The following is a 27,540-nucleotide window of genomic DNA, read 5'->3' as shown; positions in this document are numbered from 1 at the left end:
GTGACCGATTCAGGGTCAACCCAGCTCCCAGCTCCTGGCGCTGCTCACCCCTTGTCACAGCAGACAGTGCCAGGCCCGGCACGACCCCAGGAGTGCCCAAAGCCCATGGCTCATGGCTCATGCCCAAAGCCCATGGCCTGGCCAAAACAGGGCCAGTCGGCTCTTTGCACCCCTCCTAGGGCTCCCTATGAGGACAAGGAAGAGTGAGATTGCTCTACGAGCAGTGTCAGGCTTCCTAAAGCAAGGAGGGCTTCCTGGAGGAGGGGCCGAGGGGCTTTCAAGTCTGGGGAAGGGGGTGGTTTGCTGTCCCCCAGGTTCCCCGAGCATCTGAGCTTTGGCCCGGTAGGACGAAGGCTTGGGCTCCTTGGCCCTGATGTTCTCACCTTCTCCCACCTGCTCAGCTGGGCCCCGGGTTGCCCCCTCCAGGAAGCCCTCCATCCCTCCACCCCACAACTCCCGTAGCCATCCTCGGGCTCCACTTCCTCCTTGAAGAACGTGGGCAGAGCAAGCGAGGCAGCTCTGACTCCCCGGCATCTGGCTTGGTTGGCGGGGGGGCAGGGGGGGCAGACGGACAGCTCAGCGCAGGAGTGAGCAAAGCCTCCATTCGACCGAAGCTTTGCTCCCGCAAGTTGTTATGTTTGGTTCTAAGACCTGCAGAGGGCTCGTTTCTCAACATCCCCTCTACAAAGCTGTTTCTATTTCAGTGAAAATTGAAGGCGTTTGTGGTTTTAATTGCCGACCAGTCCCTGGGCCCGTTTCCACTCTGGCTGGACCAGGGCTCTGCAGAAGAGAGTGTGTGCACACTGGAAGTTTATTTCTATGTGCGCGTCTTGCTCAAAAAGAGAAAGAAAAAAAGGAACATCCGTGAAGGGCGGGCAGGCTGACGGGGAGGCTGGGCTTCTCTGCCAAGCAGATTGCAAGGCGGTCTCTCTGGGGACAAACACCTGCTCCTCGTTCAAAATAGACGGGCGTCCACCAGGCCCACCTGGACGGGCCAGCAGATGCTCGGGCCGGGCGCTGGCAGCTGCACCGCAACCCCCCTCAGCAGGGCCCTGGGCTCGGGATGGAGGTGCCTCTCAGCAGAGAAGGGTCTTGGGTGCATTTTATCCCGAGGGAACCTGGGGTGCTGAGTTGGAGAGGGGCCCCCGAGGCACCTGCTGACCCCGCCCCTCCCGACAACAGTCAGAGAGATACTGTCCTACTGTCTGGCCCTCGTCCTTCCACGCCTGGGGGCTCTTGGCTGGCAGGTAGTCGATGCTGAGAGTCGACGGTGCCTAGACGCACACTCGGCCGCCTTTCCCAGCCTGCAGCCCATGGATTCACCCAGGTCAGCTTCTCTGCTCTGCCTGCAGTCCCCGGGAGGGCCCGGGGCGGGGAGAGCAGCTGTCTGCAGCAGCAGGGGTGGCAGGCGAGGGGCTCAGGAGACGTCCAGCCTCAGCTCCTCCCGCTGGCGCCCTGGAGCGGGAGCTGCCCGGAGGTTGTCCTGCCCGGAGGTGGGGCTGGGCTGTCACCCTCACGTCGGGCATCTCTGGGCCAGGAGTGACTCAGGTCACACAGGCCTGCAGCAGGGCCAGCACCTGCAGCCAGTCACAGCGCAGGGGGCCTGCGGGACACCAGAAGACCGCCCCGGCCCAGCGGAGGACACGTGCTCTCCACCCGGGGCTTGGGCCTCTGTCCAAGGTCCCCGCCCAGGCACAGCCACGAGCAGCAGAGTTCAGCGGGTCTGTGACACTTGCCAGCGGCCAGGGTGGAGTTCAGGGTGATGAGTCAGGAGATGGGCGGCCATGCATCCAGCATGGGTGGGGCGGGCGTGCCATTGGCAGAGAGTCGGGGGTGGGGGCAGCTGTGGTGATGTCCTCGGGGGGACCACGCAGGCAGAGCCGTTGGCCCCAGAGGACCAGGCACCCCAGCTTGCCCATCCGCAGACCTCGAGCATCCAGCCCTCCGTGCCCTGGTCCCACAGATGCAAGGACAAGCATGGCACCTGCGTCCCGGGTTGCCGTGAAAATTCCAGGAGCCTCAGCCCTCGGCCCCGGCAAGCACCCACGAGGCCTCAGACGTCAGCCCTGGGCCTCAGCCAGGCAGCTGAGCTCTCAAGCCTCAGTTTCCTCGTCTGTAGGGTGGGGACAGAGCCCACCCCGCCTGGGCCTCCGGCCCCCGGTGCAAGGCAGTGGGACCCACGACGGGGGAGTTTGTGGGGGAGGAGAGGTCTTCTGAACGACAGGGAAGCGCGCCAGAGCCCGAGGGCTCACCCGGGACGTCACCCCTGCCACCTCCACCGCTGTGGCTGGGGGTGAGGGCAGCTGACTCCGCGCAGGGCCAGCCCATGACCCCTCTGTGGCACCAGGTTCAGCCCAGTTTGGCCATGCATGGGGGAAGGCGGCCGCAGGAGCTTAGCCCCCGTGGCCCTGAGGAGGGTGACCAATCCCCGTGTGCTTGGGACTGAGGGCTTCCTGGGCTGTGGGACTTCCGTGCTAAAGCCAGGAGTCAGGAGCAGGCAAACCAGGGCTGGGCCCCCCCAAGTGCCGGAGGGAAGTGGCCCCTGGTGCCCATCTGAGAGCTTGTTGAGCAGGGCAGAGGCATGGCCAGGAAGGTTAGGGTTTAGGTCTAGCTGGTTGAGGAACACTGTCCTGGACGGGCTTGAGGCTTGGGTGGCAAATGCTGAGACCCCTTGGACTGGCCCAACATCAGGCCCCTGCCCTTGGGCCGCAGACAAGGGCTCCCGGCGACGCTGTGCCCAGGTGGGGGGCACTGCCTGCCCAGGCCCCACTGCTCCCCACCCCCAGTGGCCTCTGCCGGGTGCTGTGGCTCCATCAAAGCGCTGCCCTCCTCCCAGGGGCTCAGGGGCCTCTGTTCCCCCAACAGTGGGTATCTTTCCAAGAGGTCTGGGTCCTAAGCTTGGCTGGCCCAGGCAGGCTCCAGGCGGGCACAGGGGGTCAGTCAGTGGGGGCAGCGGCAGGCAGGACGCAGCTGCTGAGGGTGAGGCTCAGGGGATGGGGGACAGACAGCAGGGCCCTCTTGCTCCCTGGCAGCCAGCTGGAGGACTTGGGGGCCGCCACCTACAAGGGCAGGAGGGGCTGACCTCTCCCACGGCTCTGTCAGAGGCCGCTGGTCCCCCTCAGGGGCCCCTGGAGCCACCGGCTCAGACACATCTGGCCTTGCACCATCTGTCTCTGGGCTAGGGCCTGGAGTCAGGGAAGGAGCCCCCTCAGCCAGGGGGACGTCACAGACGGAGGGTCATCAGAGGGACAAAGCGCGGGGGGGCGGGCGCTGAGGCAGGGTCACCTGTTCACATAGACGGACCTGGCGGCCCCTTGCTAAGTGCTTAATCCTCTAATTTTGTGCCCGTTTTATTTATTTATTTTTTAAAATTATTTATTTATTTATTTTTATAAATTTATTTATTTTTTTAAAAATAAATTTTTTTTAAATTTTTGGCTGCATTGGGTCTTCGTTGCTGCACGCAGGCTTTCTTTAGTGGCGGCGAGCGGGGGCTACTCTTCGTTGCGGTGCGCGGGCTTCTTATTGCGGTGGCTTCTCTTGTTGCGGAGCATGGGCTCTAGGCGTGCGGGCTCAGTAGTTGTGGCTCGTGGGCTTAGTTGCTCCGCGGCATGTGGGATCTTCCCGGATCAGGGCTCGAACCCATGTCCCCTGCGTTGGCAGGCGGATTCTTAACCACTGCGCCACCAGGGAAGTCCCTAGCTTGTTTTTTCAAATCTGCTCATGCTTTACTCATGTTCAACCCGCTCTTTTATTTATTTTGTTAAAAATTCTTCCACCTTGTTTTTTTTTTTTTTTAAATGAGCAGAGCTTTTATTTTATTTATTTATTTTTTGGCTGCGTTGGGTCTTCGTTGCTGTGCACAGGCTTTTCTCTAGTTGCGGCGAGCGGGGGCTGCTCTTCATTGTGGTGCGCGGGCTTCTCATTGCGGTGGCATCACTTGTCGCAAAGCACAGGCTCTAGGCGCGCGGGCTTCAGTTGGTGTGGTGCACAGGCTTAGTTGCTCCGCGGCATGTGGGATCTTCCCGGACCAGGGCTCGAACCCGTGTCCCCTGCATTGGCAGGTGGATTCTTAACCACTGCACCACCAGGGAAGTCCATTCCTATTTTTTTTATTGTGGTAAAATTCACATAAAATTTACCACCTTAATCATTTTTCAGAGTTCAGTTCAATGGTACTATGTACATTCACATTGTTGTGCAACTGTCACCACCATCTATCTCCAGAACTCTTTTCATCTTGCAAAACTGAAACTATACCCATTAAACACTCACTCCCCATTCCCCCCCCACCAGCACCTGGCAACCACTGTTGTGCTTTTTGTCTCTGAATTTGACTACACTAGGGACCTCAAACAAGTAGAATCAGAGTATCTGTCCTTTTGTGACTGGCTTATTTCACAGAGCATAATGTCTTTGAGGTTCATTCATGTTGTAGCAGGTGACACAATATCCTTCCTTTTTAAGGCTAAATACTATTCCATTGTATGGATATGCCACAGTTTGTTTATCCGTTCATTTGTGGATGGATACTTGGTTGCTTCCACCTCTCAGCTATTGTGAATAATGCTGCTGTGCCACGTGGGTGTGCAAATGTCTCTTTGAGACCCTGCTTTCAATTCTTTGGGGGATATACCCAGAAGTGGAATTGCTGGGTCAATTTTTAAATTTTTTTGAGGAACTGCTAAACTCATTTCCACAGCAGCTGTACCATTTTACTTTCCCATCAACAGTACACGAGGGTTCCAATTTCTCCACATCCTCACCAACACTTGTTATTTTCTGTTTTTCTTTTTTTAATAGTAGCCATCCCAGTCAGTGTAAGATGATATCTCTTTGTGGTTTTGATTTGCCACTTTCCTGATTAGTCATGGTGAGCATCTTTTCAAGGGTTCATTGGCCATTTGTATACCTTCTTTGGAAGGTCTATTCAAATCCTTTGCCCATTTTTAAATTGGGTTCTTTATTTTTTGGTTGTTGAGTTTTAGGAATTCTCTATGTATTCTGGATATTATTCCCTTACCAGACATGAAATAACAAATCCTTTATCAGATATATGTTTTGAAAATATTTCCTCCCAATCTGTAGCTTGCCATATTCTCTTAACGATGTCTTTGCAGAGCAGTTTTAATTGTAATAAATACAACTTAGTTTTTTTTCTTTCATGGATCATGCCTTTGTTGTTACATCCAAAAACACGTTGCCGAACTCAAGCTCACCTAGATTTTTCTCCTGTGTTATTATCTAGAAATTTTATTGTTTTGCATTTTACATTTAGGTCTGTGATCCATTTTGAGATAATTTTTAAGGTTTAAGGCCCATTTTTTAACATATGGTTGTCCAATTGTTCCAGGACCATTTGTTGAAAAGACTATCCTTTCTCCATTGAGTTGATTTGCTCCTTTGTGAAAGGCAGTTGACTATATTTGTGAGGATGTAGTTCTGGGCTCTCTATTCTGTTACCAGTGATCTCTTTGTCTGTTCTTTCCCCAGTGCCATGCTGAATTGATGACTTCATAGTAAGTCCTGAAGCTGGGTAGTCAGTCCTCTGACTTTGTTTTTCTCCTTCAATGTTGTGTTGGCTGTCCTGGGTCTTTTGCCTCCTCTCCATATGAACTTCAGAATCAGTTCATCAATATCCACAAAATAACTTGTTGAGATTTTGATTGGGGTTGAGTTGAATCTATAGATGAAGTTGAAGAGAATTGAAATCTTAACAGTATTGAGTCTTCCTATCCATGAACATGGACTCTCTCTCCATTGATTTAGATATTCTTTGATTTTTTCATTAGAGTTTTGTGATTTTCCTTCTATAGATCCTGTACATACTTTGTTAGATTTATACCTAATGTATATCATTTTTTTTGGTGCTAGCAGCAAGCGGGAGGCAGGCAGGTGGCCTAGATGCACGTCTCCACCCTGCACTTGCTCTCGGGGTGACGGGAACCTCCCGTTGCCTCAGTTTCCCCATCTGGTCTGCGGTGAGGACGCAGTGAGCTTTCATCTGTAGGTCACTGAGAGCCGCACCTGGTGGGGAGCCCCTGTGTCAGGATTTGGAAATAAAGGCCACTGGCCTTCTGCTCTTCACGCAGGACATTTCCAAACTTCCTTCAACGACTGGCTTTAGCAGTTAGTTTAAACAGGAAGTCTGCCTTGGGCCCAACCCAAACCCACTTTGCTTTGGTTCAAGAGGAATATCTTTGATGTCCAAGTTCCTGGGCCTTTGACCCACTGGGCGCACATACGTGTTTTTACCCCACAAGCAGGAGGGGGCACAGGGCCCATCACCAGGTGGGTCAGCTGCGGGCCGGCCGGGCCATGCAGCTGCCACAGAAGGCCAGGCGTCTCCCCCTGGGTGGACCCCAGGCTCCCTCCGACTGTCCAGCTCACAGACGGGCTGCTGCAGCTTTCCTTGGGTGCCCGTGGCCACGGGGAACAGAACCCCGGAGCTTCCCGCCCCATGTCGGGTGATGGACGGGGAGCCAGGTGTGCGTGTGTCCCGGGGGGCCCGCAGCTTCGTCCCACTCCCACCGCCCGGCCAAGGTCAAGGGAGCCCTGGGTCTAGGCCAGAGCCCCAAGCGGCCACCTTTGGTTTAGAAGTAGGTCAATCAACCGGGCGAGAGTGGCCCTGCTCCTCCCCGTTCCCCGGTGAGCATGTCTCCTCCTGCGGGTCGGGATCACCGTGGGGCGGCCACGGCCTGCGGACCCTGCTGACATCTGGGTGAAAGGGGCCTCTGGCGGCCTTGTCACGTCCCTGCGAGATGCCTGGGATCCCAGGCGGTCTGTGTCCTGAGAGCCACAGAAAGCAGACCCGCATGGGTATCACGCAGCCATGAATATTCATGCAAGCAATTGACTCGCAAATCCCAAGTAATTTACATGTCATAAACTGTGTGGATGTCTTTTCGGAATAAGAGCTGTCAGAGAAAATGAATCTTGATTACCAGTCGAAACAGGGAAACAGACTCTGTGTCTGCACCCACGTCTCTGTCTGCATCCTCGCAAGGCCACCTGGAGACACCTTTGTGCGACCATCCTTCAAAGTCTCAGCTCCAGGGGCTGAACGTTAGCGAGAATAAGGAGAGAAGGAAGCGGTGGGTTCCAGCGTGAGCTGCGGGCTGACATGCCCGCCCACACTCCTCTCTGCGGGCTGTGAGCACTGTCGCAGGGACGGTGGTGTCCCTCGGTCAGGGACACTCAGGGCTCCGTGTGGAGTCAGTCTGTGTCCCTTCCAGTGTTCCGGACTGGGAGAAGGTCTAGAAATCGTGGCTGCAATTGACTGGCTTGGGGCCTCTCACCCAGTGATGCGCTGGGTCAGCTCGGGGAGGGCACGGCGCAGTGGTCCGGCCTTTGAGAGGGAGGGGCCCTCACCCTCTGGTGGCCGCTCTTGACTTGGGTCTCAGGTGATAAGGAAGGTTCTGAGCTGGGTGAGCAGACCTCACATGAGGGGTCCGTGACGAAGGTGTGATTAATGTACGGTCCCCATCAAGCCCTGTGACAGCCCCGACGTGGTTGCTCCCAGCATCACTAATGATAGTTTCGAGAGCCGACTCTGATCCCCATGGCCACCCTTGGGGCTCGGGGCTCTCCCGACTGTCCCTGTTTATAGGTGAGGAGACTGAGGCTCAGGTGGGGAAGCCGCTTGCTCTGACTCTTATCCTGGGACTCGCCGCCCCTCCCAGCGTCCTGTCCTCAGCGCTTAGTTCCTTGACAAAACTCTGGTTCATTTCTGAGGCTTGGTGGGTGAGAGGACAAAAGAAGAGGATGCCTTCCCGGGAGCACGCCCTGCGGCCTCTGCCCCCTGGGAAATCTTGGTGCATCTGGATTCTTCGTGGGGTACAGAGAAGGCCATGATTTGTTTCTGGAAGCTATGGCCCCAAACACAGGCTGCCCTGGGGTCCCTGCTGCTCCTGTAGTGTCCTCCAGAGGGACTGCTTGCCCACTGGTCCTATAGGGGGGGCTTCATTTTTTAGCGCAACTTTGCTCATGGCTCCTTTTAAATGAATGACTCATCCTTGACCTTGTGCAGAGGCTGACGCATCCTGTTTTGGGGGTGACCAGGGGGTCCGGGGGCTGCACCTCTGTCTCCCCCGCTGACCAGAGATGGGACCAGGGGAGTGCAGGCGCCACGGGCTGTGGGGTGGATGCCACCTGGAAACCGTTCTGCGTGGCTTCTCGTAAGAACTCCGAGCTGCCCTGTGTGCGGTGCGGTGCCCAGTCTGAATCCCGGGGAGCTTTCGGTGTAAAATACACACCCGTGATTCCAGAGAGCTTGTATGAAGGGAAAATGTACAGGATCTCACTAACGCTTTTTATACTGGTTGCATGTTGAAATAATATTTTGAATATATTGAGTTAAATAAAATCTATTAATGAAATTATTTTCACCTGTATCTACTTTTTTTAGTGCAGTCCCTAGAAAACTGTAAATCATTTACGGCTGGCACAAACTGCACTATTCTATCCGGCTGTACAGCCGCAGGCACTGCCTCCGGGAAAGGAAGCTGCCTGTCCGTGCACACAAAGCTCCCGTGTGTGCCAGAGCCTCCCCCAGGTTAGGGGCCCCCCCATGTGGAGACAGCTCATCCCTTCCTTTGCCAGCTGTTCTGGACTGAATGTTTGTGTCCCCCCAAATTCATGTTTTGAAGCACCACCCCCAAAGTCATGGTATTAAGGGACGGGGCATTTGTGGGGTGATGAGGTCATGAGGGTGCAGCCCCCATGATGAATTAGCGCCCTTATAAGAAGAGGCCAGAGAGCCCCTCGCCCTCTTTCTGCTACATGAGGACACGGAAGGCAGCCTCACCTGAGACCGTCCACTCCGGCACCTGGTCTCAGCCCTCCAGCCTCCAGAGCTGTGAGAAGTAGATTCTGCCGTTCATGAGCTGCTCAGTTGAGGGTACTGTGTTAGGGCAGCCCGGGCGGGCAGTCATTCATTTGTTCCTTCACACGGTCAGTGTGTGGGTGACTGGAGGGCACCAGGCTCTGTCCCCAGGCATCCACAGGGAGGGGTGGCAGCAACTAAGAGACACACATCATCACAAGTACCCGGGGGAACCGCTCTCCCTCGGCCTCTCCACCCTCCCCGGCTGCGCCACTGCCCACCTGGCCTGCTGGGGGCGTGAGGACGGCCTGCCCCCGCCTGGCGCTCTGAACAGCCCCGTTCACAGTCATGCAAATCGCCGTAATTGCAGGTGGGAGGTGGGGCCACAGGAGAGGCTGAAAGGCTGTCTGCTCCCCGCACAGGCGGCCGGTTCAGCTGGATCGCGCTTCTGCATCAAAAACCTAACGTCAGTGGCTTGACACACTCCCAGTCTAACAGATGAACCGATTGTGCCTTTGGGACAAACACGGCGTTAGGAGGGAGACTGAGTTCCTTGCGTGGGTGGGAGAGGACGCAGAGGAAGTGGCCCCGGATGAGATGCCCACTGCAGGGGGCAGCCCCTACGGGGTGGGCAGCCCCCAGCCTCCTCCGCGTGGTGGAGGACAGGTTGGTGGCCACGCCCCAGGTGCCACCCTGCCCATCGCTCCCTGGGGGCAGGTAACCCCCGGGAGCCTTCTCCATCCGCTCAGGCTGCTCTGACGGACCAGGCTGGGGACTTCTAACAACACGTGTGTTTCTCACAGCCCTGGGGCTGGACAACCAGGATCCAGGCGCTGGTACTGACCGTGTCTTCTCCCTGTCCTCACGTTGGGGGGCGAGCAGGGGCCTCCCTGGGCCTCTGACCCCATTACGGGGCTCCACCCTCACGACCTCGTCACCTCCGGGAGGCCCCACCTCCTAACACATCACCTTGGGGGATAGGATTCGACAGGTGAATTTCGTAGGACACACTTTCTGTCCACAGCGGTGTCGCCCCCTCTGTGTAATGTGAGGTTGGAGCGAGGGTTAGAAACGTAACACACAAAATAAATACACAGGTGAGGGGGGCACCAGGGACGTAGTCTGTGAGGCTGTGAGGCTGGGCCTGCAGACCCCACTCGGGGGGCGGGTGGCAAATGGCAAAGCAGTGGCCAGAGAGCCGGGGCTCTGGCCGACCCCTATTTCTGGCGGAGAGCTTTCTTCAAAGGCATCTAGTCTGAACATCAAATTTGGATTCCGGGTTCAAGCACCCTCTTCATTAGAGTCTAATTTTCAGAGCCAGGTAATTATCGTCTAAATCTGCTAATTTTCATCCCTCAACAGAAACCAGTGTGCGGTGATTATAATAAGCCGGGGTGTTGGCCGAGGGGAAGTGTGTTCAGAAACATGTCCCCTCGGTGGTGGCATGGACTGGGGGCCCCAGGGTCTGCTCGGAATCAGGGGTGCAGCAGCTCAACGGCGTGGAACCTGATGGCCTTCTCAGTGGCGACTTGGAGGGAGGCCAAGGCCTCGAGCTGTCATGAGGCATTTCCCTCGTTGAAGTGACCACCCGGGCTCTGCGTGAGCCAGTGTCACCCAACCATACTCAGGTCCGCTCGCCCACGCGCAGTAAAGCCAATCTGCTGTCACCTGGTTGTGATGAAGGAAAATACAGCGTTTATTGTTGGCGCCAAACATGGAGTCCAGGGCAGCTAGCGCTGAAAAAGCCCAAACTCCCCAATGGGTTTCAGGGGAGCATTTTTAAAGGCCCAGTTGGGTCGGGGGTCTGGGGGGGAAGTCGCAAGGTATGTGATCAGCTCATACACAATTAATTCTCTGATTGGCCGACGGTGAGGTAACAGGGTGGGGTCACAGGGGTTCACATTATCAATCCTCAGACTCCAGGAGGCCTGGGGGCTACATGATTATGGTCATCAAGTACTTAACATCTTCCATTTGGTGGGGGTTTTAGCATCTATGAAACAACTCAGGAAGCGTGCATCAGATACTGTGCGTACTTCAGAGAGGAGCTACAGCAGAGGACGTGGGGGAAGGGTCTGTCCCGGGAAGGACCCAGAGGCCCTGCTCGGTTACACCAAGAGCAAACAGGACCAGACACGGGAGACAAGTGTGCACACACGCAGCTCACACACACGTGCACACATAGACACAAACACGCATGCACAGTAAGCGGGACCGAGGTTTGGGAGCTTGAGGGAAGACCACTTAGACACCGTCAAAGCACAGACCCCTTAAAGGAGGCCAGTCACTCGTCTCAAGGTGGGCTCAGCCGCCCAGGGCCCTCTCATGTTTGATTTCACCCTCACTTGAGTTTGATTCAGCAGCCAGCTCTTCTCTTTCAAGCTTTAATTACATGCTGCTGGTTTTTCAAAAAGTCAGACCCACAGGTCAGATTCGCTGATGAGCCTCTCTTCACGGGAAATAAAAGTAAAAGACACTGCCCCCACCCCCACCATGCTCCTTACCCTACTCTGCAGTGTGGCGGGAGGGGTGGGACACCACAGGTGGTGTGCCCAGTTACCTTTATAAAACCAGTGCCCACCTGGCCAGCTGGCTGCTGGCAACCTGTCCCTAGAACCAGAGTCTATAAAGAGAGAAAAAAATAGTCCCTAAACTCTGGGGTCAGATAGCCCAGTCAGCCACACAAATGACCCCTGCCCACCGCTCCCACCGCATCCCCCTGCCTTCACAGGACCTGTTGTCAGTGCTTGGGGCAGGGGGTGGGGGGGATTGTATTTTATTTAAGCAAGGTTTCCCCCCAAGGAGAAAATTCAGTGGTGGGACAGATAAATTAAAAACACAGCACTTTGTAAGGCAGTGTCTCACCTAACCTCTGCTGCATAACAAAAGAGCCCCAAACTTATTGGCTTAAAACACTAGCTATTTATTTGCTTGTGATCCGTTGGATGGCAAGTTGAGCTGGCTCAGCCAGTCTCAGCTGGAGTCACTCACGTGGCCTCGGTCATCTTGTGGCTGCACTGGGCCTGGATGGGTCTGAGACAGCCTCATTCATCTGTCTGGAGGCTGGTGCTGGCTCTCACCTGGGCCTCTGTCCCAGGGTGAGAGGCAAATCAGGGTCTGTTCACATGGTGGCCGCCACATTCTGAGAGAGCCAGCAAGAGAGTGTGAGGCCTGGCTGGGAAGGCACAGGCCAACACGGCCACTGCATTTCGCTGGTCAGAGCCAGCCCAGTCGAGGGGTGGGCCACAGACCCTACGTCTCTGTGAGGAGTGGCCAAGTCACGTTGCAAGAGGTGGGCGTCCAGGGTGGGAGCCACTCTCGGCCGTCCTAAGGGCCATCTGCCACGGGCCACAGGGTGGCAAGTTCATGGCACAGTCTGGTCCAGGAGAGCTTGTGAGGAGCTGCCTCACCATCTGGGATGACTAGGGGAGCCTAGGTGCCACCGCACGGCCCCTGGGGGGTCCTGGTGATTGTAAGGATGCGGGCAGGCACAGTACTGCCCCTGGGCAAGCGTGCCACTTGGTGGTGTGGGGGCCGGTGGCGGCCATTCCAGAGACACCTGGACATACGGGGCTAGAGCCGTGCCTGGGCCTCAGGGGAAAGCAGCCACCGTGATCGGCTGTCTCCCCGCCCAACGGGTGACCTTGAAGTTGTTTCTCCCATCATAGAAGTGCTCAGGCCCGGCGTCGCTGTGGGTTTTACCCTGTAGCTCTGCGTTGGTGAGAATCTGCGGTTAGTCCATGGGGACGACGACAGACCGACCAGAAGAGGCAGAGACCTCACGGCGCTGACCGTTATGCAACCGACCGCGTCAGTGCCCTCAAGTGGCGGGCTTGCCTACCAGCTCAGCCCAGGCCCGGCCCAGTACAGGGACCAGGCCCATACAAGGAGGGAGGCCAAGGCCCGGGAGTGCCTCGAGTGGCCTCCCTGGCCCAGGAGGGGCCGGTGCTAATTGAAGGGGGGAGGGGCACAAGGTTGCCCTGAATGAGCCCCAGCAAGTGCACCTGGAACAGTTGCCAGAGGCTGCAGTTAGCGCCCAGGTCGATGGCGGGAGACGTGGGCCAGCAACACCAGGAGCAGAGGACGGGGGACCCCAGCCTGTGGGGGCTCGTGCACCCACCTCGAGGGCAAACCGATGCCCCGAGTTCCTGCCCCTCCCCCATGTCTCCCCATGTGTCTGCAGGTTGCAGGTACCCAGGCTTGGCTGGGAAGGCAGCTCCAAGATGCCCCCACGCTGCAGTTTACCCTGCGATTCTACCGAGGGGGAAAAACCCCAATTCACGAACTCAGTGAGTCATTCTGGGGGAGGAGGGGCCCTGGCAGCTCAGGGCGCCTCCCGGAAGATGGACTTGTTGGAAGACTCGGGAAAGCATCTCTGCTCAGGGCACTTCCATGGGAAGGAGACTCAAATTGTTGGAGGAAAAACGTAAGAAGGAACCTCTGACCTGGGAGGTCAGCAGCAGCAAAGACACCTGTGCAGAAGGAGACATGCTCTGCCCTGGAGCCTCCTGCACCGCCAAGTGCGCGGCTCCAGGGGCCCTGAGAGGCTGAGGGTGTAGGGGGACCTCCTCTCGGCATCACCCTCGCTGCCCCCATGTCCACCCACCCCGGGGCCTGCCTCAGCCCCCCAGTCCCTCCCAAACTTCCATGTGTCCATCCCCACAGGCACCGCCCTAACACAGATGCATCACCTCCCTCCTGGGCCTGGGCCCCTCCCTGGGCCCTCTGCCCCCAGGCCCTACCCACCCTGCGTGCAGAACTCTCCCGAAATGCAAACGCCGCTGCACCTGCAGTCTCCTGCTTCGCCCCTGCCCCCTTCACCCTGCCCCGTCTTCCATGACCAGGAGGAAATGGCCCACTGTCTGGGATCTGACGCCACCCGGCCCCCCGGGCTCCCGAGATCTCACGTGCTCCCCTCCTTCTCAGGCCCATGGGTGCCCCTCATCCCTCAGGTCTCCGTATGGAGGTCCCTCCTCCAGAAAATGGTCCCTTTCCCCCCAGGCTGGGCCTCGTGCTCACCTCCATGCCATGTTTGTCCACCTGTCCTCCACTCTCACCTCAGCCTATGTGCAGGGTGCCTCGCATACAGCAGGTGCTCAATAAGTGTTTGTGCCGTTTAGACAAGGTGGGCTTGGGTGCACGGTGCATTCAGAGGATGGAGGATGGAGCATGGAGCACAGGCTGGTGGGCCTGCGGTGGGGAGGGGAGGGGGTGGGGAGGCTGCGGGTAAACAGAAGGGAGGGTGCTGGAACATTCCAGAAGAGACGCAGAGCCTGTCCCTGTTCAAGTCCGCGGCTCCTGGGCTGGGAGGAAGCGGCTGCCCTGGGCCTGTCTCCAGGTTATCGCCTGAGTCCCAGGAGGCCTGAGCAGCACAGCCTCGTTTCCTGAAATCGCATCACGAGGAAAAGAAGGGCTGATGAGCCTTGAGTGGAACATCAGGAAGGCCTCTTGGCGGTCCCTGCAAGCCGCTGGCCTGGCTCTCAAGAGAGGGAGGCTTCCCTGGGTGCCAATCAGCAGCCCCCCCGGCCCCTCCCCCCTAGCCCTCGAGCTCAGACCGTCAACAGTGCTCCTGGCGCCCAGGGCTTGGGTCAGGCGGGGGTCCTTCTGCAGGGGTGCGGGGAGGGCAGGAACTGGGCTGGGAGCCAGCCTGGGCTGTCCTCAGTCCCCTGGCCTTCAAGGTGGACCAGCCACCCCCATCTTCATAGGCAGGGGACAGGCCCAGCGTGAGAAGGGGACGTGCCCAGGGGGCGTGGCAAGACCCCAGCCTGGGCTGCTCTGCTCGTCACTCCAGTTCTAGAAACAGAAGTCACCCCGCAGGCCCGCCTCTCACACGCGTGTGGAGAGCAGTGAGTCTCGTGTGCCCTGGGCCGTTCACATGATGCAAAGGCCAAGCCTGTTCGCTGTTGCAGAGGGGCCCTGTGCAGCCGTGAAGGAGGACAGCGTAGTGGAACGCCATGTGGTCACGCAGCCCCATGGAGGCCTGTGGTCTCTCGGGGACGAAGGAATAACAGTCTTTAACAGATACGGTCGTCGGGGGAACGAGCTTTGGAATGGCGCTGGGCAGCTGGCCGGCACCCACTGGCGTTCCCTCTTCCTTTACTGATTGACTTTTGTCCTGGAGAGGAGCACAGCCGGGCCCGCCGGCACTGGTGGGGACCAAGTGGGGGCAGGGCGCAGGACCCCACCATCATTTCTAAGGCGGCCCCGCTCCTAATCACAGCCATTCGGGGTGGAAGCCCCAGGAGGCGTGGCTGAAGGAGCAAAAGTGTCACTTCCCGGGGCTAAGCCCGGAGCACAAGGTCCCCTCCACGCCCAGGGGCTGGTCAGCTTGGGAAAAAAACTAGAGCCAAACGCTGGTCCAGTGGAGCCTGGGGGGACGTGGGTGGCCGCTCCCAGCCCCCCTCCCTCACACTGGCCGCTCGGCTCCGGGTCCACCGTAATCAGATTCCCCACAAGCAGGGACGGAGAGCTAATTCTATTGAAAGGAGCCGAGACACCGGGTACAGGGCCAGATGTCCACGGGGATCACAGTTACCACTCTGCCAGTGGATGGTAATTCAAAATTGGGAAGGAACAGGATATTTGCTGAGCTGCCCACACAATGACATGGCAAGAAAACACTGAAAATCGTGGGATTGGAGATTCAATCCCACAACTGAATCACAGAATTGGAGATTCAGCTGCCAGCGAACACGCAGTAGGGCCGCTTCCCCGCCCACCCCTAGAGGTGGAGGACAGGCCCCGGGTTGAGCCCAGGTTTCGTGCTGCGTCTGCAGCACCACTCCTTCCTAAGCGCTTTCTGAAATGCACGTGACACCAGCTTGGACCCGGTCCCCAAAGCACGGCGGTGCCCGGTCCTGCAGGACTCACTCCCAGGCATGGCTGGGGGATTCGCAAAGTTCCCCAGAAATCCACTCCCAACGTCCATCAGCCACCAGGGGCTCTTGATTAAGACCAGGGCCCCAAGATTTCCTGGCATGGAGCAGAGAACGTTCTTCGATGGCTTGACTTCCTTCAAGGGTGCATGCAGAACACTCTGTGTGGAACCGGCACCACTTTTACTCCTGAATCAAGGTGGCCCTACACGGGACAAAGGCACACACAGAAAGCTTGGCAACCGAACATGGGGGCTCATGTTTGGACCGGGAGCCACCCTGCAAGACAGAACTTGTCACAAGCAAGAAGATGGTCATCGTCGTGGTGTGAGGTGCCGGTGGGGGTGAGAGCTGGGGCGCACCTGCTGTGGGACGTGGTTTCTTGGTAGGTGACCAGGTGACCACTAAGGTGCCTCCCTGCCCACATTCCATGAGACACAGAGGGGGGGCCGGGCCCGGGGTCAGACTTCCACCCCCTGCCCTGTGCCTGTCCTTGTCAAGGATTTTTACAGCCCCGTGGGTTGCTAATTAGCAGATGTCCCACTGATTTGAACGTTCTCATGGGCTTTTTAGCCAACAGATATCTGAAAACACGGCAAACGGGACTTCAGTCTACAGATGGTCTCGATGCAGTTTTGAGATGGGATGGCATGACCGGAACGCAACTCACCACCCCAGCTTCCACACCCAGGGTGATTAACGAGCCCCCCACCAACGCACAGCCAAGGCCAGGCCCCCAGCACCTGCCCTGTGTGCTGCTGAGGGCAGGATCCCATCCTGTCTCTCCTCGAGGACGGCGACCCTGGTACAGGTGGAGGGACAGGCGTGTGGGAAGGCCATTTCCCTAATCCGATTGAGGGTCTCCCGGCAGCCTGGCTGGTGCCAGCGCTGCAGCACAGCCGGGACCAGGCAGGATGCGGCTGCAGGGTGGAGGGGTCCTCTGTGGCTCCAGCACTCCAGGAGGGTAAAGACTCCCACGTACAGGGCTGCTGGCTGCGCGGGCAGCGGGGACTTGGTGGGGGCCTCTTGCAGAGGTTACAGGCTGCTCGCCTGCCCTTCATCAGCGGACGGGAAGGGTCTGGGGACACGGTGGGGTGTCCCTGTTGATCCCCGCCCCCAGCTGGCTCGGGGCTCCCACTCCCCAGTCCCTCCCCACCCAGGCTTCCCAACCACAGTTCCTCCCAGCCCGGTGCTCCTGCCCACCGGGGCAGCCCCTCCACAGCGATGGGCGCTGTCCATGGTCCTGAACCCTGAGGCGCCCTGGGGCGCGAGCATTCTCTCCACTCGAAGTCGCTGGTGACTCTGGTCAGTCCTCTCCCAGAAAGTCCAAACCTGAAGAGGGGCACGGGGACCAGCGTGGAACAGAAGGGAGATCAAAGAAAGGGGAGAGTAATGGACAGAAGTTCAGTCCTGAGAGATCACCGTGGAGCCGTGGCCTTTGGACTAGAAGTTGTTCTCAAATTTTTGCAGTTACCCAAAGTGTCCCCTCTGGGAAGCTGGGGGTGGGGCATGCATCCACCGAAGTGAGGTCCCCCGACACTTGCCCCCGACCAGGGGGTTCTCCGTTCGTCTGCTCTCTGCGTGTCACAGGCCCCAGGGCACGGAAGCAAGCACTGGGCTGTGGGTCAGACTTGTGTCTGGGCTTTTTCTTCTATAAAGTGAGAGCACCAATAGCTTCTGTGTGCATATTCCACAAGGTGACACATGCAAGTCACTGAACATGCGTCTGGCTCATGGAAAGCACTCTGTTAAGAGTTAGCTAAAGGGGGGGCTTCCCTGGTGGCACAGTGGTTAAGAATCTGCCTTCCAATGCAGGGGACACATTGCAGGGTTCGAGCCCTGGTCCGGGAAAATCCCACATGCCGCGGAGCAGCTAAGCCAGTGAGCCACAACTACTGAGCCTGCCAGCCACAACTACTGAGCCCGTGTGCCACAACTACTGAAGCCTGCGCACCTAGAGCCCGTGCTCCTCAACAAGAGAAGCTGCAATGAGAAGCCTGTGCACCGCAACTAGAGAAAGCCCGTGCTCAGCAACAAAGACCCAATGCAGACAAAAATAAATAAATTTTAAAAATTTATTAAAAAAAAAAAAAAGAGTTAGCTAAAGAGTGTGTATCAACCAGAAAGTGGAAGTCCTTCATACTGAGCCAAAATCTGGTACTAGAGCCACCTAATGGTGGGTGGAACTGCATTGTGAGGAGCTGGGACTGGTGGCCGGAGGGGCCAAGCTAAGCCCGGAGCTGCACACAGTCCGTGGAGCCCCCTCCCCTCCCCGAGGTGGCCTTTCTGGCCCTAAGGTGACTCACTTGGTGCCTCAGCAGTGCAGGCAGTTCTTGGGGAGGTTCGGGGTCCCTCCCCTGCAGGCACACGCTGGGCTTCTCCTCAGACACTCAGGCCTGCGGTCAGTGCTCTGACCCACAGAGCAGCGGGCCCTCGACGCTGGTCTGTCTTCTTTCCCAGATGCTTGTCTGCCGTGGACCGCGTGTGCCCTTCTGGGTGGGATCCCAGCAGCGTCCGGAGGGTCTGGGTGCTCATGAGATGAGGGATGTTGGAGGGCAGAGTTACTCGGACAATATCAGCCCGGGAGATTCTGGGCTGTGTCACCTTGAAGGGCAGTTTCTGCCCTCCCGGCCCTGGTGTCCCGCCTATGAAGCGAGGGTGGATGCCCTGAGATCTGGTCCCCTCCACCTCCAACACCCCCGTCCCAGGGCGGCACGGTGGGGTGTGTGGTTCTCGTGTCACTGGGGACGCAGGGGCCCGGGCACCTGTCACAGGACACACGTTCATTCCACTCAGGTGCCTTAAGGTCAAGAGGGCGTGCCCGGAGCCCCCCAGCTCCCTGCCGTTTCCCTGAGTCGGCCTGGGTCAGCCTCCGTTAGGCTTCTCTCCCGGGAGCCATCCTGGGCGTAGAGGCGGCTCCTTACGTTACGGAGGCACCAGCTGCTCTCTGCTTGCTCTTTTCACTAAACCGTGACCTTGGCCCTCCCTGTCGGTCATTCTCAGCGTCGACAGCACCCCGTGGTGTGGATGCGCCGTAACTTATCAACCAGCCCGAGTGGCATTGAACTTGTTCTGGGGTTTTGCTTTTCGAGCAAGGCTGCGCTGAGTGACAGTGACAAACAGGGACTCTGGAGTGACTCGCATCATTGTTCTGCCCTTGGTGGTGGCCGAGAGGGAGGGGGCTCTCAGCATGTGCTGGATGAGGAGGTTAGGAGGAGGTGGTCCCTAAAGCCTGGGCCTGGCTGGACTGGTCATCTGCTGGGGGTGGCCCCTGCCAGGCCAGCGAGGCCATCTACACTGGAGGGTTTGACAGGGAGCCCCTTCTCTCCACCTCTCCCCTCAGAAGCTGTTGTACAAGCTGCTGAGTTTTGCAAACACCCTGAGCGATAATTTTATTTTTTTATTTATTTATTTTTGGCTGCGTTGGGTCTTTGTTGCTGAGTGCGGGCTTTCTCTAGTTGTGGCGAGTGGGGGTGGTCTACTCTTCGTTGAGATGCGCGGGCTTCTCAGTGCGGTGGCTTCTCTTGTTGCGGAACACGGGCTCAGTAGTTGTGGCACGTGGGTTCAGTAGTTGTGGCTCGTGGGTTCTAGAGCGCAGGCTCAGTACTTGTGGCGCACGGGCTTTGTTGCTCTGCGGCATGTGGGATCTTCCCGGACCAGGGCTCGAACCTGTGTCCCCTGCATTGGCAGGCGGATTCTTAACCACTGCGCCACCAGGGAAGCCCCTGAGCGGTATTTTGCACCTCCCCACTCACCGCAGGCTGGTGTTGAGCCGGGAAGCTCAGTAGTCCAGGGGCTGTCTCTTTACCTAAACACAGTGGGATCAGTCAGAGAGAAACAGGCCGGTACAAGACAAGCTGTTGCCCCTCAGAGGAAGGGTAGACGGGACGACAGCCTTGAAGGAGGAGGGAGAGGCGTGAGGACCCCCTGACTGCAGGCCAGGCTATGTGCCTCCCATTGGCGCCCCGCACCTGTTTGCAGGCAGGCCGGGGGCAGCCCTTCCTCCCAGACAGACCTGTGTCCTGTTCCACTTTCTTCTTATTGCTTAACCATTTCACTCCCTGTCCCTCACAAAATTACAAATGCTGGAGGGTAGAGACGAGGCCCTCCAGGATGCTCTCCTTTCACCTGTGAGGGCCCATTCTTAGGCAGGTCTCCCACACAAGGTGGGAGAACAGAACCAATGGCCGCAAAAGCAGTTTTCTGCTCAGCAGGCCCCCCACAAAGGTGGGGTCTCTCTTCTGAACAGCAGGCCTGGGGCTGGTTCTCATAGGACAAACGTGATTGGTGGAGAGGTGAACACGCGGCCTGTGCGTGTCCAGTGAGGACTCAGCCGGGCCTTTTGGAATGTGCCCACTGGCCAGGAATGGAGCGGGGTGGGTGTTTCCAGGGGAGCGGACGGAGGTCCTGGGAAGGGGCAGTGGAAGCAGCAGGCCCTGAGCGTCCAGCCCCCAGCTCTGCAGCCCGTCACCCACCTCCTCCCACTGGTTCAGGCGCTGCCTTTACCACACGCCACGTTTGCCTCATCGGGAACTGCCCCTGGCCTCTCTCCTGCTCCCCTGATTTATTCGCGCCAAACTATTCTCATGCAATCTCTTTTTAGCGCCCTCCCATAGTGGGTGAGGCCTCCCGTCCCCTACTGACCTGTCACCTTCCTTTCCAGAACTTTCCTGGCTACTCTTAGATTATCTTTTTTTCCATTTGAATTTTAGAGTCAGGCTGTCTATCCCCAAGTGGTCTGACATTTTATTGGGACAAATGCATAGACGAGGCGCATCCCTCCGCGTCCGCGTGCCTCTGTCTGGAAGGGCCCTGCTTGCCCCTCCTTCCCCTCTGTCCTTCCTGTGGCTACACTTGCAGTGCTTCCTGGGCGTCCTGCACAGGGCTTAGCAGACTCCCTTCTCTTTGCTTGTTGCCGGGGGTGGGCTGCTCCCCTGTTCCCAGAAGTTGGGGGTGCAGTGCAGGAAAGGGGTACAGGCTGAGCTCCCATCCGTGCTGTGAGCCTCGGCAAGAGAAGGCAGACCCCGGGAGTCAGGCGTTGCCCTGGTACCCCACAATCCGGGTTCGGTCTCAGTCTCCAGGCTGGAGGGGCGGGGGAGGCCGAGAGAAGACACACCCCTCCGGAAGCCCACGCCGGCCCGAGCCTCGGCCCCAGGCCTCTCTTGGGGGCGCCTGCAGTGCCGGGGCCCCTCTCCCCACTCCAGAACCTCAGGATCAGGGCCTGGACTTCTCCCAGCTGGGGGATCCACTGGGGACCTGGGCCCTGGTCCACCGCTCGCGGCCCCCAGAGGTGGCTGCTTTTGCTGTCTGTGCTCATCGAAGTATGGTATTTCAAATGTTTTGACATTTAAAATCTGTGTTGAATACATTTGTTTTGTTTAAATTATGCCCGGCTGTGGTGACTCACGGGAATTGGTTTGTCTCCTGGGCCCAGGCCCAGCATCCCCGTGCACCCCAGCCCAGCCCCCGGCCCAGAGCTGCCCCTCGGCCGCACCAGCCCCTCATCGTCCTGCGGGAGGGCCTCCAGACCCCCACTTGAGCTCAGTGGGCGCAGGAGAGAAGGGTGCCCGGGGGAGGCCACTCCCAAGCACCCAGTGGGTGACTAGTGACGGGCGCAGGGCTGGCAAGTGTGGAAAGGCTGGCAAGTGTGGAAAGGCCGCCTGCCGAGGGCCCACGCGGCCCCTGTCCGATGTGTTTGTCCTCTAGTTTAGGGGAGTCTTTTTCAGAAGGAGCCAGAGGTGACCTCAGCCACCATCTCCTGGATGCCTAGAGTCCTCCCAAGCGGGACCCGGAGCACCGTGGGGCGGGCAGGACCTGCGGAGGCGTCGGCCAATGCCCCGAAGAGAGGGGCGTGTGAGCTGCCCTGCTCGGGACAGACGCCTGGCATCCAGGAGGCCCAGGAGGCGAACCCGTCGACGTTCTAGAGCCTCCAGCACCTCTTGGCTTCCTGCCGGCCGCGGCCGCATTCGCAGGACAGAGCTGGACGGTCCTCCCCCTGCTGAGACCGTCCTTGTCTACCATCGAGGAGGCCTCCACGCGGTACCCTCGGCTCTGCTCTCAGGGCTGTGGGCAAACCCGAGTGAGGAGACGGAGGGGGCAGCCCGGAGCCCGGGGCACCCCCGTGCAGACCCCGGGAACCAGGTGGGGCCAGTGCAGGTGTCTCTCCAGGTGCAGCCGTTTGCTCTTGGACTCTGAAGTCCATGTGAGCATTGGGGGCCGCGGCGGTTGGGTGGGGGGGATGGAGAAGAGGCACCGCCCCCTCACCAGGGCTCGCGAGTTCACACTTAGAGGCTCGGGCGTTGGAACATGACGTCAGGACCCGCGTGCTCAAAAGACAGCGCCAAACGCGTTTTTACCCCAGAGGCTGTTATTCCAGGGCCCTGGGAGGTGATGCCGGATTCAGGACCAGCTCGGTGGGAGGCCTGTTCCCCGTCGCTGGTCAGGGCCACACGCGTCCGCTGGCAGGTTTGCGTCCCTGTCAGGAACGGCAGTGGCAGCTCAGGGAGGCCACAGCTGCTCGGGCTGAGCAGGTGCCCGTGAAGGCGGGTCTCAGCCTGGTGTCGCTGAGGGGCCGGGCTCCAGCTCAAGTCCAGGTCCAGCCACTTCTGAGCTGGTGACTTTGGCAAGCCCCTCGGCACCCGGAGACTCGGCTTCCCCAGAGGCAGAGAAACGTGGAAGGTGGAGGTGCCAACGAGAAGCGCTTTTCAACGCGCTGAGAGGCAGTGGGGCGGGGGGCGGGTCTTCCCTTCGTGTCCTAACGTGAACTGCCCGTGTGCAGGACGAGGGACGCTGGGTGAGCCCTCCTGGAGAGGAGTCAGGAGGGACCGCTTCCTTGTCCAGACCTGGGAACGCAGAGCCCCGGCCCCTCACCGCAGCCGGGATGCCCCAGGGTTTTACTCCACACTGTGTACAGGCTGGGGGCTCCCCAAGCTGACGGAGAGTCTGCAAACCTCCCCCGAGCCAGGGGTGTGGGAGCGGGCGGAGAGTCAGTCTGGGAACGGACAGACCGAGCACCGCCCACGCTCCAACCCCTAAACCTGGGCCAGTGGGCGGGGCGGGCACCAGGGCGCGTCCCCTGCCCCGGTCTCACGGGCCGCCCCTCTCCATCTCTCGCAGATCAACACCTTCATGTCTTTCGTGTTCCCCATGGTGGTCATCTCCGTCCTGAACACCGTCATTGCCAACAAGCTGACCGTGATGGTCCGCCAGGCGGCCGAGCAGGGCCAGGTGTGCACAGTTGGGGACCAGCATAGCTCGTTCAGCATGTCCATCGAGCCCGGCCGGGTCCAGGCCCTGCGCCACGGCGTCCGGGTCTTACGTACGTAACCGCTGGGCCCTGCGAGGGGTGGGCGGCGGGCGGCCACCAGGGGCCAGCAAAGCAGCGAGCTCGGTACCACAAACAGAAGGTTTAGAGACCCGGGGAACGGAGTGCGTCCGGGCCGAGGCTCGGAGTGCCGGCTCCCCCCGGGGTCGGGGCTTCTCTTCACTCCCTCACTCATCCATCCATCCATCCACTGATTCAGCAAGCCTCCTGGCACCGGCTCTGAGTCGGACAGTTTGCTCACAAAGCCAGGGCCGCGGGGTTGGGGTCCCCGTGCGTGCCGGGCGGTCGGGTGCCAGCTGGAGAGGCCGGAGGTGCAGTCCCTCTGCACAGATTCTAGTAGGGGATCCTGAAGGCCTGAAGGATCGTGTGGGATGGACCCTACGTTTCTGTGGGTTGTGAGGGTCCATCCTCCCTCTGTGTGTCCCCGGGCCTGGCCTGGGCCTGCAGGTGCATCATGAGGAGGGGTCCTCAAAACAACCTGCCCCCTCCCTGCTCTCCTGAGGCAGCCCCGGCCCCCCCTGGTCCCCCAGAGCACCTACCCTGTGCTTCCCACCACCCCAGCATCCACCCTCCATCTCCCCCCTGCCCCGGGCTGCCTGCCCCTCACCTTCTGCAGCCACTGGTCTTGGAAGGAGAAGGTCCCCGCAGCTCTGTCCAAAAGGAACGTGATACAGGCCCCACATGGGGTGTTAAATGGTCCAGTAACCACTTTTTTGAACAGTCAAAAGAAACAGGTAAGATTCATTTGGATCATTTATTACTCCAGTATTTCCAAAATAGTATCATGTCTGCATCCGTCCGCATCATGTGATTGACGGGAGAGTGACTCGGGTGTGCTCCGCACTTGGGCCGGCTCGGCTCCCCACAGACGCAGGTCAAGTGACCGACAGGCAGTGTCCAGTGGGCAGGGCCGCAGCATCTGCTTCTGCTGTGTGCGGGCAGGCTTTCTGGAACAGCCCGGTGCCACCAACCCCTGCTGCCAGCAGGCAGCGCCTTCGTTGGGACCTCCCCGGCCCAGGGTCTCCACAAGCCCCCCCAGGATGGGTCTCCTGGGCCCATGGGGTCAGGGCAGCAGCCCTGGAGCGGGGACCCCAAACCCAGGACCTCCCACGGATCCCCCCATGTCCCCAAGAAGATGACGCACATCTCGGGGACCACCCTTCTCTCTGCCCCGGGACAGCACATTTGGCCCTAAGTTTTCCCAAGTGGTTGGGTGCTTTCTTTTTCGTTGTGGTAGAATATACAGAGCATAAAATTTACCATCTTGACCATTTCTAAGTGCACAGTTGAGCAGCAGTGTAGATGCCCATGTTGCTGTGGGGCTATCACCACCAACCCCCCCACCTTGTAAAACTGAAACTCTTCCCATTAAACACCAAGTCCCCACCCCCTCCCCCAGCCCCTGGCAACCACCTTCTACTTTCTGTCTCTGTGAATTTGACTCCTCCAGGGACCTCCTTTAGGTGGAATCATACAGTATTGGGGTTTTTTGTGATTGGTTTATTCATATGGTGTAATGTCTTCAAGGTTCATCTATGTTGTAGCCTGTGTCAGAATGTCCTTCCTTTCTAGGGCTGAATAATATTCTGTTGTATGGATGGACCACATTTTGTTTATCTGTCATCCATTGATTTCAGCTACTCTGAATAGTAGTGCTGCTATGAGCTACCGGTATCTGTTTGAGCTCCTGCTTCCAATTATTTGGGGGCATATACCCAGGAGTAGAATTTTAATTTATTGAATTAAAAAATATTTTTAAACAGCCAAACTGTTCTCTAAAGTGGCTGCACCATTTTACATTCCCACCAACAGTGTACAAATGTTCCAGTTTCTCCATATCCTCCCCCAAATTACTCTTTTCTGTGTTTTTCTTTTATGGTAGCTATCCTATTGGGTATGAGGTGGTATCCTATTGCAGTTTTGATTTGCATTTCCCTAGTGATCAGTGATGTTAAGCATCTTTTCATGTACTTATTGGCCATTTGCATCTCTTCTTCAGAGAAATGTCTATTCAAGTCCTCTGCATCCTTTTGTATTGGGTTGTTTGATTTTTGTTGTTGAGTTTTCTGTATACCCAGGATATTAATTCCTTAACAGATGTGTGATGCAAATATGTTCTCCCATTCTGTAGGTTGCCTTTTCACTCTGTCAATTGTGACCTTTAATACACAGTTATTTATTTTTATATAGTCCAAATTATTTATTTTTTCCTTTGTTGTCTTTTCAAATTCAATGTTGTGAAATTTTTGTCCTATATTTTCTTCTAAGAAGTTTATACCTTAGCTTTTATGTTTAGATCTTTGATCCATTTTGAGTTAATTTTTGCAGATGTTGTGAGGTAAGGGGACAACTTCATTCTTTTGCATGTGGGGATCCAGTTTTCCCAGAACATTTGTTGAAAAAACAGCCCTTTTCCCTTTGATCTTGGTGCCCTGTAGAAAGTCATTTGACCATATATGGGAGGGCTTATTTCTGGGTCCTCTGTTCTAGTCCATGGGTCTATACATCTGTCCTCATGCCGATACCACTCTGTTTGGATGACTGTAGCTTTGTGGTAGGTTTTGAAGTCAGGAAGGGTGAGTCCTCCAGCTTTGCTCTTCTTTCTCGAGGTCGTCTTGGCTGTCCAGCATCCCTTGAGGTTCCCAATGAATTCTTCTATTTCTGCAAAAAATGTCATCAGGATTTCCACAGAAATTCCACTGAATCTCTAGATCACTTTGGGCAGCTCTGTCATCTTAACACTATTAGCTGTTTCAGTCCACGAACACGGGACATCTCCCTCCACCCCCCTGAGTCCCTTATCCCTCCGTGTCTCAGGTGCCGTGGTCATCGCCTTCGTGGTCTGCTGGCTGCCCTACCATGTGCGACGCCTCATGTTCTGCTACATTTCGGACGAGCAGTGGACCCCGTGAGTACGGGAGGCTGGGGCCGAGAGGGTGAGGCTTGGGCTGGGGGCATGCTCCCCAAAACAGTTGGGTGTAGGGGTTGGGGGCACTGAGAGGGGCAGCTCAGGGCAGGCGGGGGGGGGGGTGTCAGCATCCCCCAAAAGGCCCTCAGGTGTGGCTGTGATAGGGCAGGGAAGGCAGAGGCCATAGAGGGACAGACACCCTGGAAGCCGCTTCATAAAAGGAAAGCAAGTCCTAAGACAGTCAGTACAAGACAGTTTTGGGGGCGTCTGGAGAGCGACAGGAAGGGCTGGCGCTGCCGGCTGTGGGAGGAGCGATGGCGACCGTCGGGGCCCCCAGACCACCCCCAGCCTGGAGGAGTTGCCAGGAGGACCCCTGGGACTCCGAGAGCATCACACCCGCACTGCGACGTATGGACGCCGGCCTGGCCAGCAGACCTCCCTGCGACGGTAGCCTCAGCCCCGCTGCGTGAGCTCCTCTGCATAGCAGGGCTGCCAGGTCCCAGGGTCGTGGGCTCTTCCAAGTGACGGGGAGCCACTAGGGAGGGCAAATCTAGAAAGGATGAGGAGAAGGTACAGGGAGTGGAACACAACCCAAAGTAAAGGGTTTCTGAAACTCAGGGCTGCCTGGTGGTGAATGAGCTGCCAGATGAGGGAGTGAGATCCCTGTGCACGGAGGCAAGCAAGTCGAGGTGAGGTGCACAGCTGTCTGGGAGGTGCGGAGGGGGTTCCTGGCCTGGCTGTTCCATTGAGGCCAGGCCCCGGCCACGTCCTGCGGCCCTGGGTGGGGCTGGGATTCTGCACAGGGAAGGGCAGGCCAGCTGGGCTGCAGGGAGAGGTGGAGACTGCGGCCAAGGGGGACTGCACAGCTGGCCTCGGGAGGGCGGCCGCAGCTCAGCTCGGCAGTTCAGCTGACCGGTGCCAGGCGGGAGTGTGCTCAGAACTTCCAACCTCTCAAGAGAAACCAGAGCCCTGGAATTTATTATGAAATATCCCCACTTCGAAAGATGTCCAAGTAGTCTGTAATGACTGTCCCAGGCCCCCGCGTCAGCCACGGGCTGCCCCGTGCGGCCTGTGTCTGGCCCGCCAGCCTGAGCGTCCTCTCCCACCCCAGGTTCCTGTATGACTTCTACCACTACTTCTACATGCTGACCAACGCCCTCTTCTACGTCAGCTCCACCGTCAACCCCGTCCTGTACAACCTCGTCTCTGCCAACTTCCGCCAGACCTTCCTGGCCACGCTGGCCTGCCTCTGTCCCCTGTGGGGGCACCGGAGGAGGAGGCCGGCCTTCTCGAGGAAGGCCAGCAGCGTGTCTGGCAGCCACACCTTCTCCAGCAATGTCACCCGGGAGACGCTGTACTAGGCCCGGGCGGGGCCAGGCGGGGGGCCGGGAGGGGTCACGGAGGGGCTGCCACTCGGCCTCCACCCCTGTGCACCCAGCGCCTGGGAGCTGGACGGGGGTCGGCCCTGGGCCCGCTCCGTGGCATCCGAGGCCCAGGACCCAGCACCCACACCCAGAGGCTCCATTTCTTTTCGGCTTCTCCTCTCTCACCCTCCCCACCGCCCCCCTCCTCTTTGAAAGCCAGAAAGAGAGACTGATCCTCTCCCAGA

The 27,540-nt window shown here is 58.0% G+C and overlaps 1 protein-coding gene across 1 annotated transcript in view; it reads left to right on the top strand.

The window, feature by feature from the left end:
* NTSR1 (neurotensin receptor 1) overlaps positions 1-27,292 on the top strand; it is a 46,911-nt gene extending 19,619 nt beyond the window's left edge. Inside the window, exons 2-4 of the mRNA XM_068524936.1 lie at positions 22,816-23,017; positions 25,841-25,931; positions 27,043-27,292. Of these exons, the coding sequence (XP_068381037.1) occupies positions 22,816-23,017; positions 25,841-25,931; positions 27,043-27,292 (543 nt within the window). The remainder of the gene's footprint in view (positions 1-22,815; positions 23,018-25,840; positions 25,932-27,042) is intronic.
* Positions 27,293-27,540: the final 248 nt, after the last annotated feature.

Source organism: Eschrichtius robustus, chromosome 16 (assembly GCF_028021215.1).
Source record: "Eschrichtius robustus isolate mEscRob2 chromosome 16, mEscRob2.pri, whole genome shotgun sequence".
Classification (NCBI taxonomy): domain Eukaryota; kingdom Metazoa; phylum Chordata; class Mammalia; order Artiodactyla; family Eschrichtiidae; genus Eschrichtius; species Eschrichtius robustus.
The sequence above is the reverse complement of the archived record's forward strand: the minus strand, read 5'-3'. Positions and strand labels throughout refer to the sequence as shown.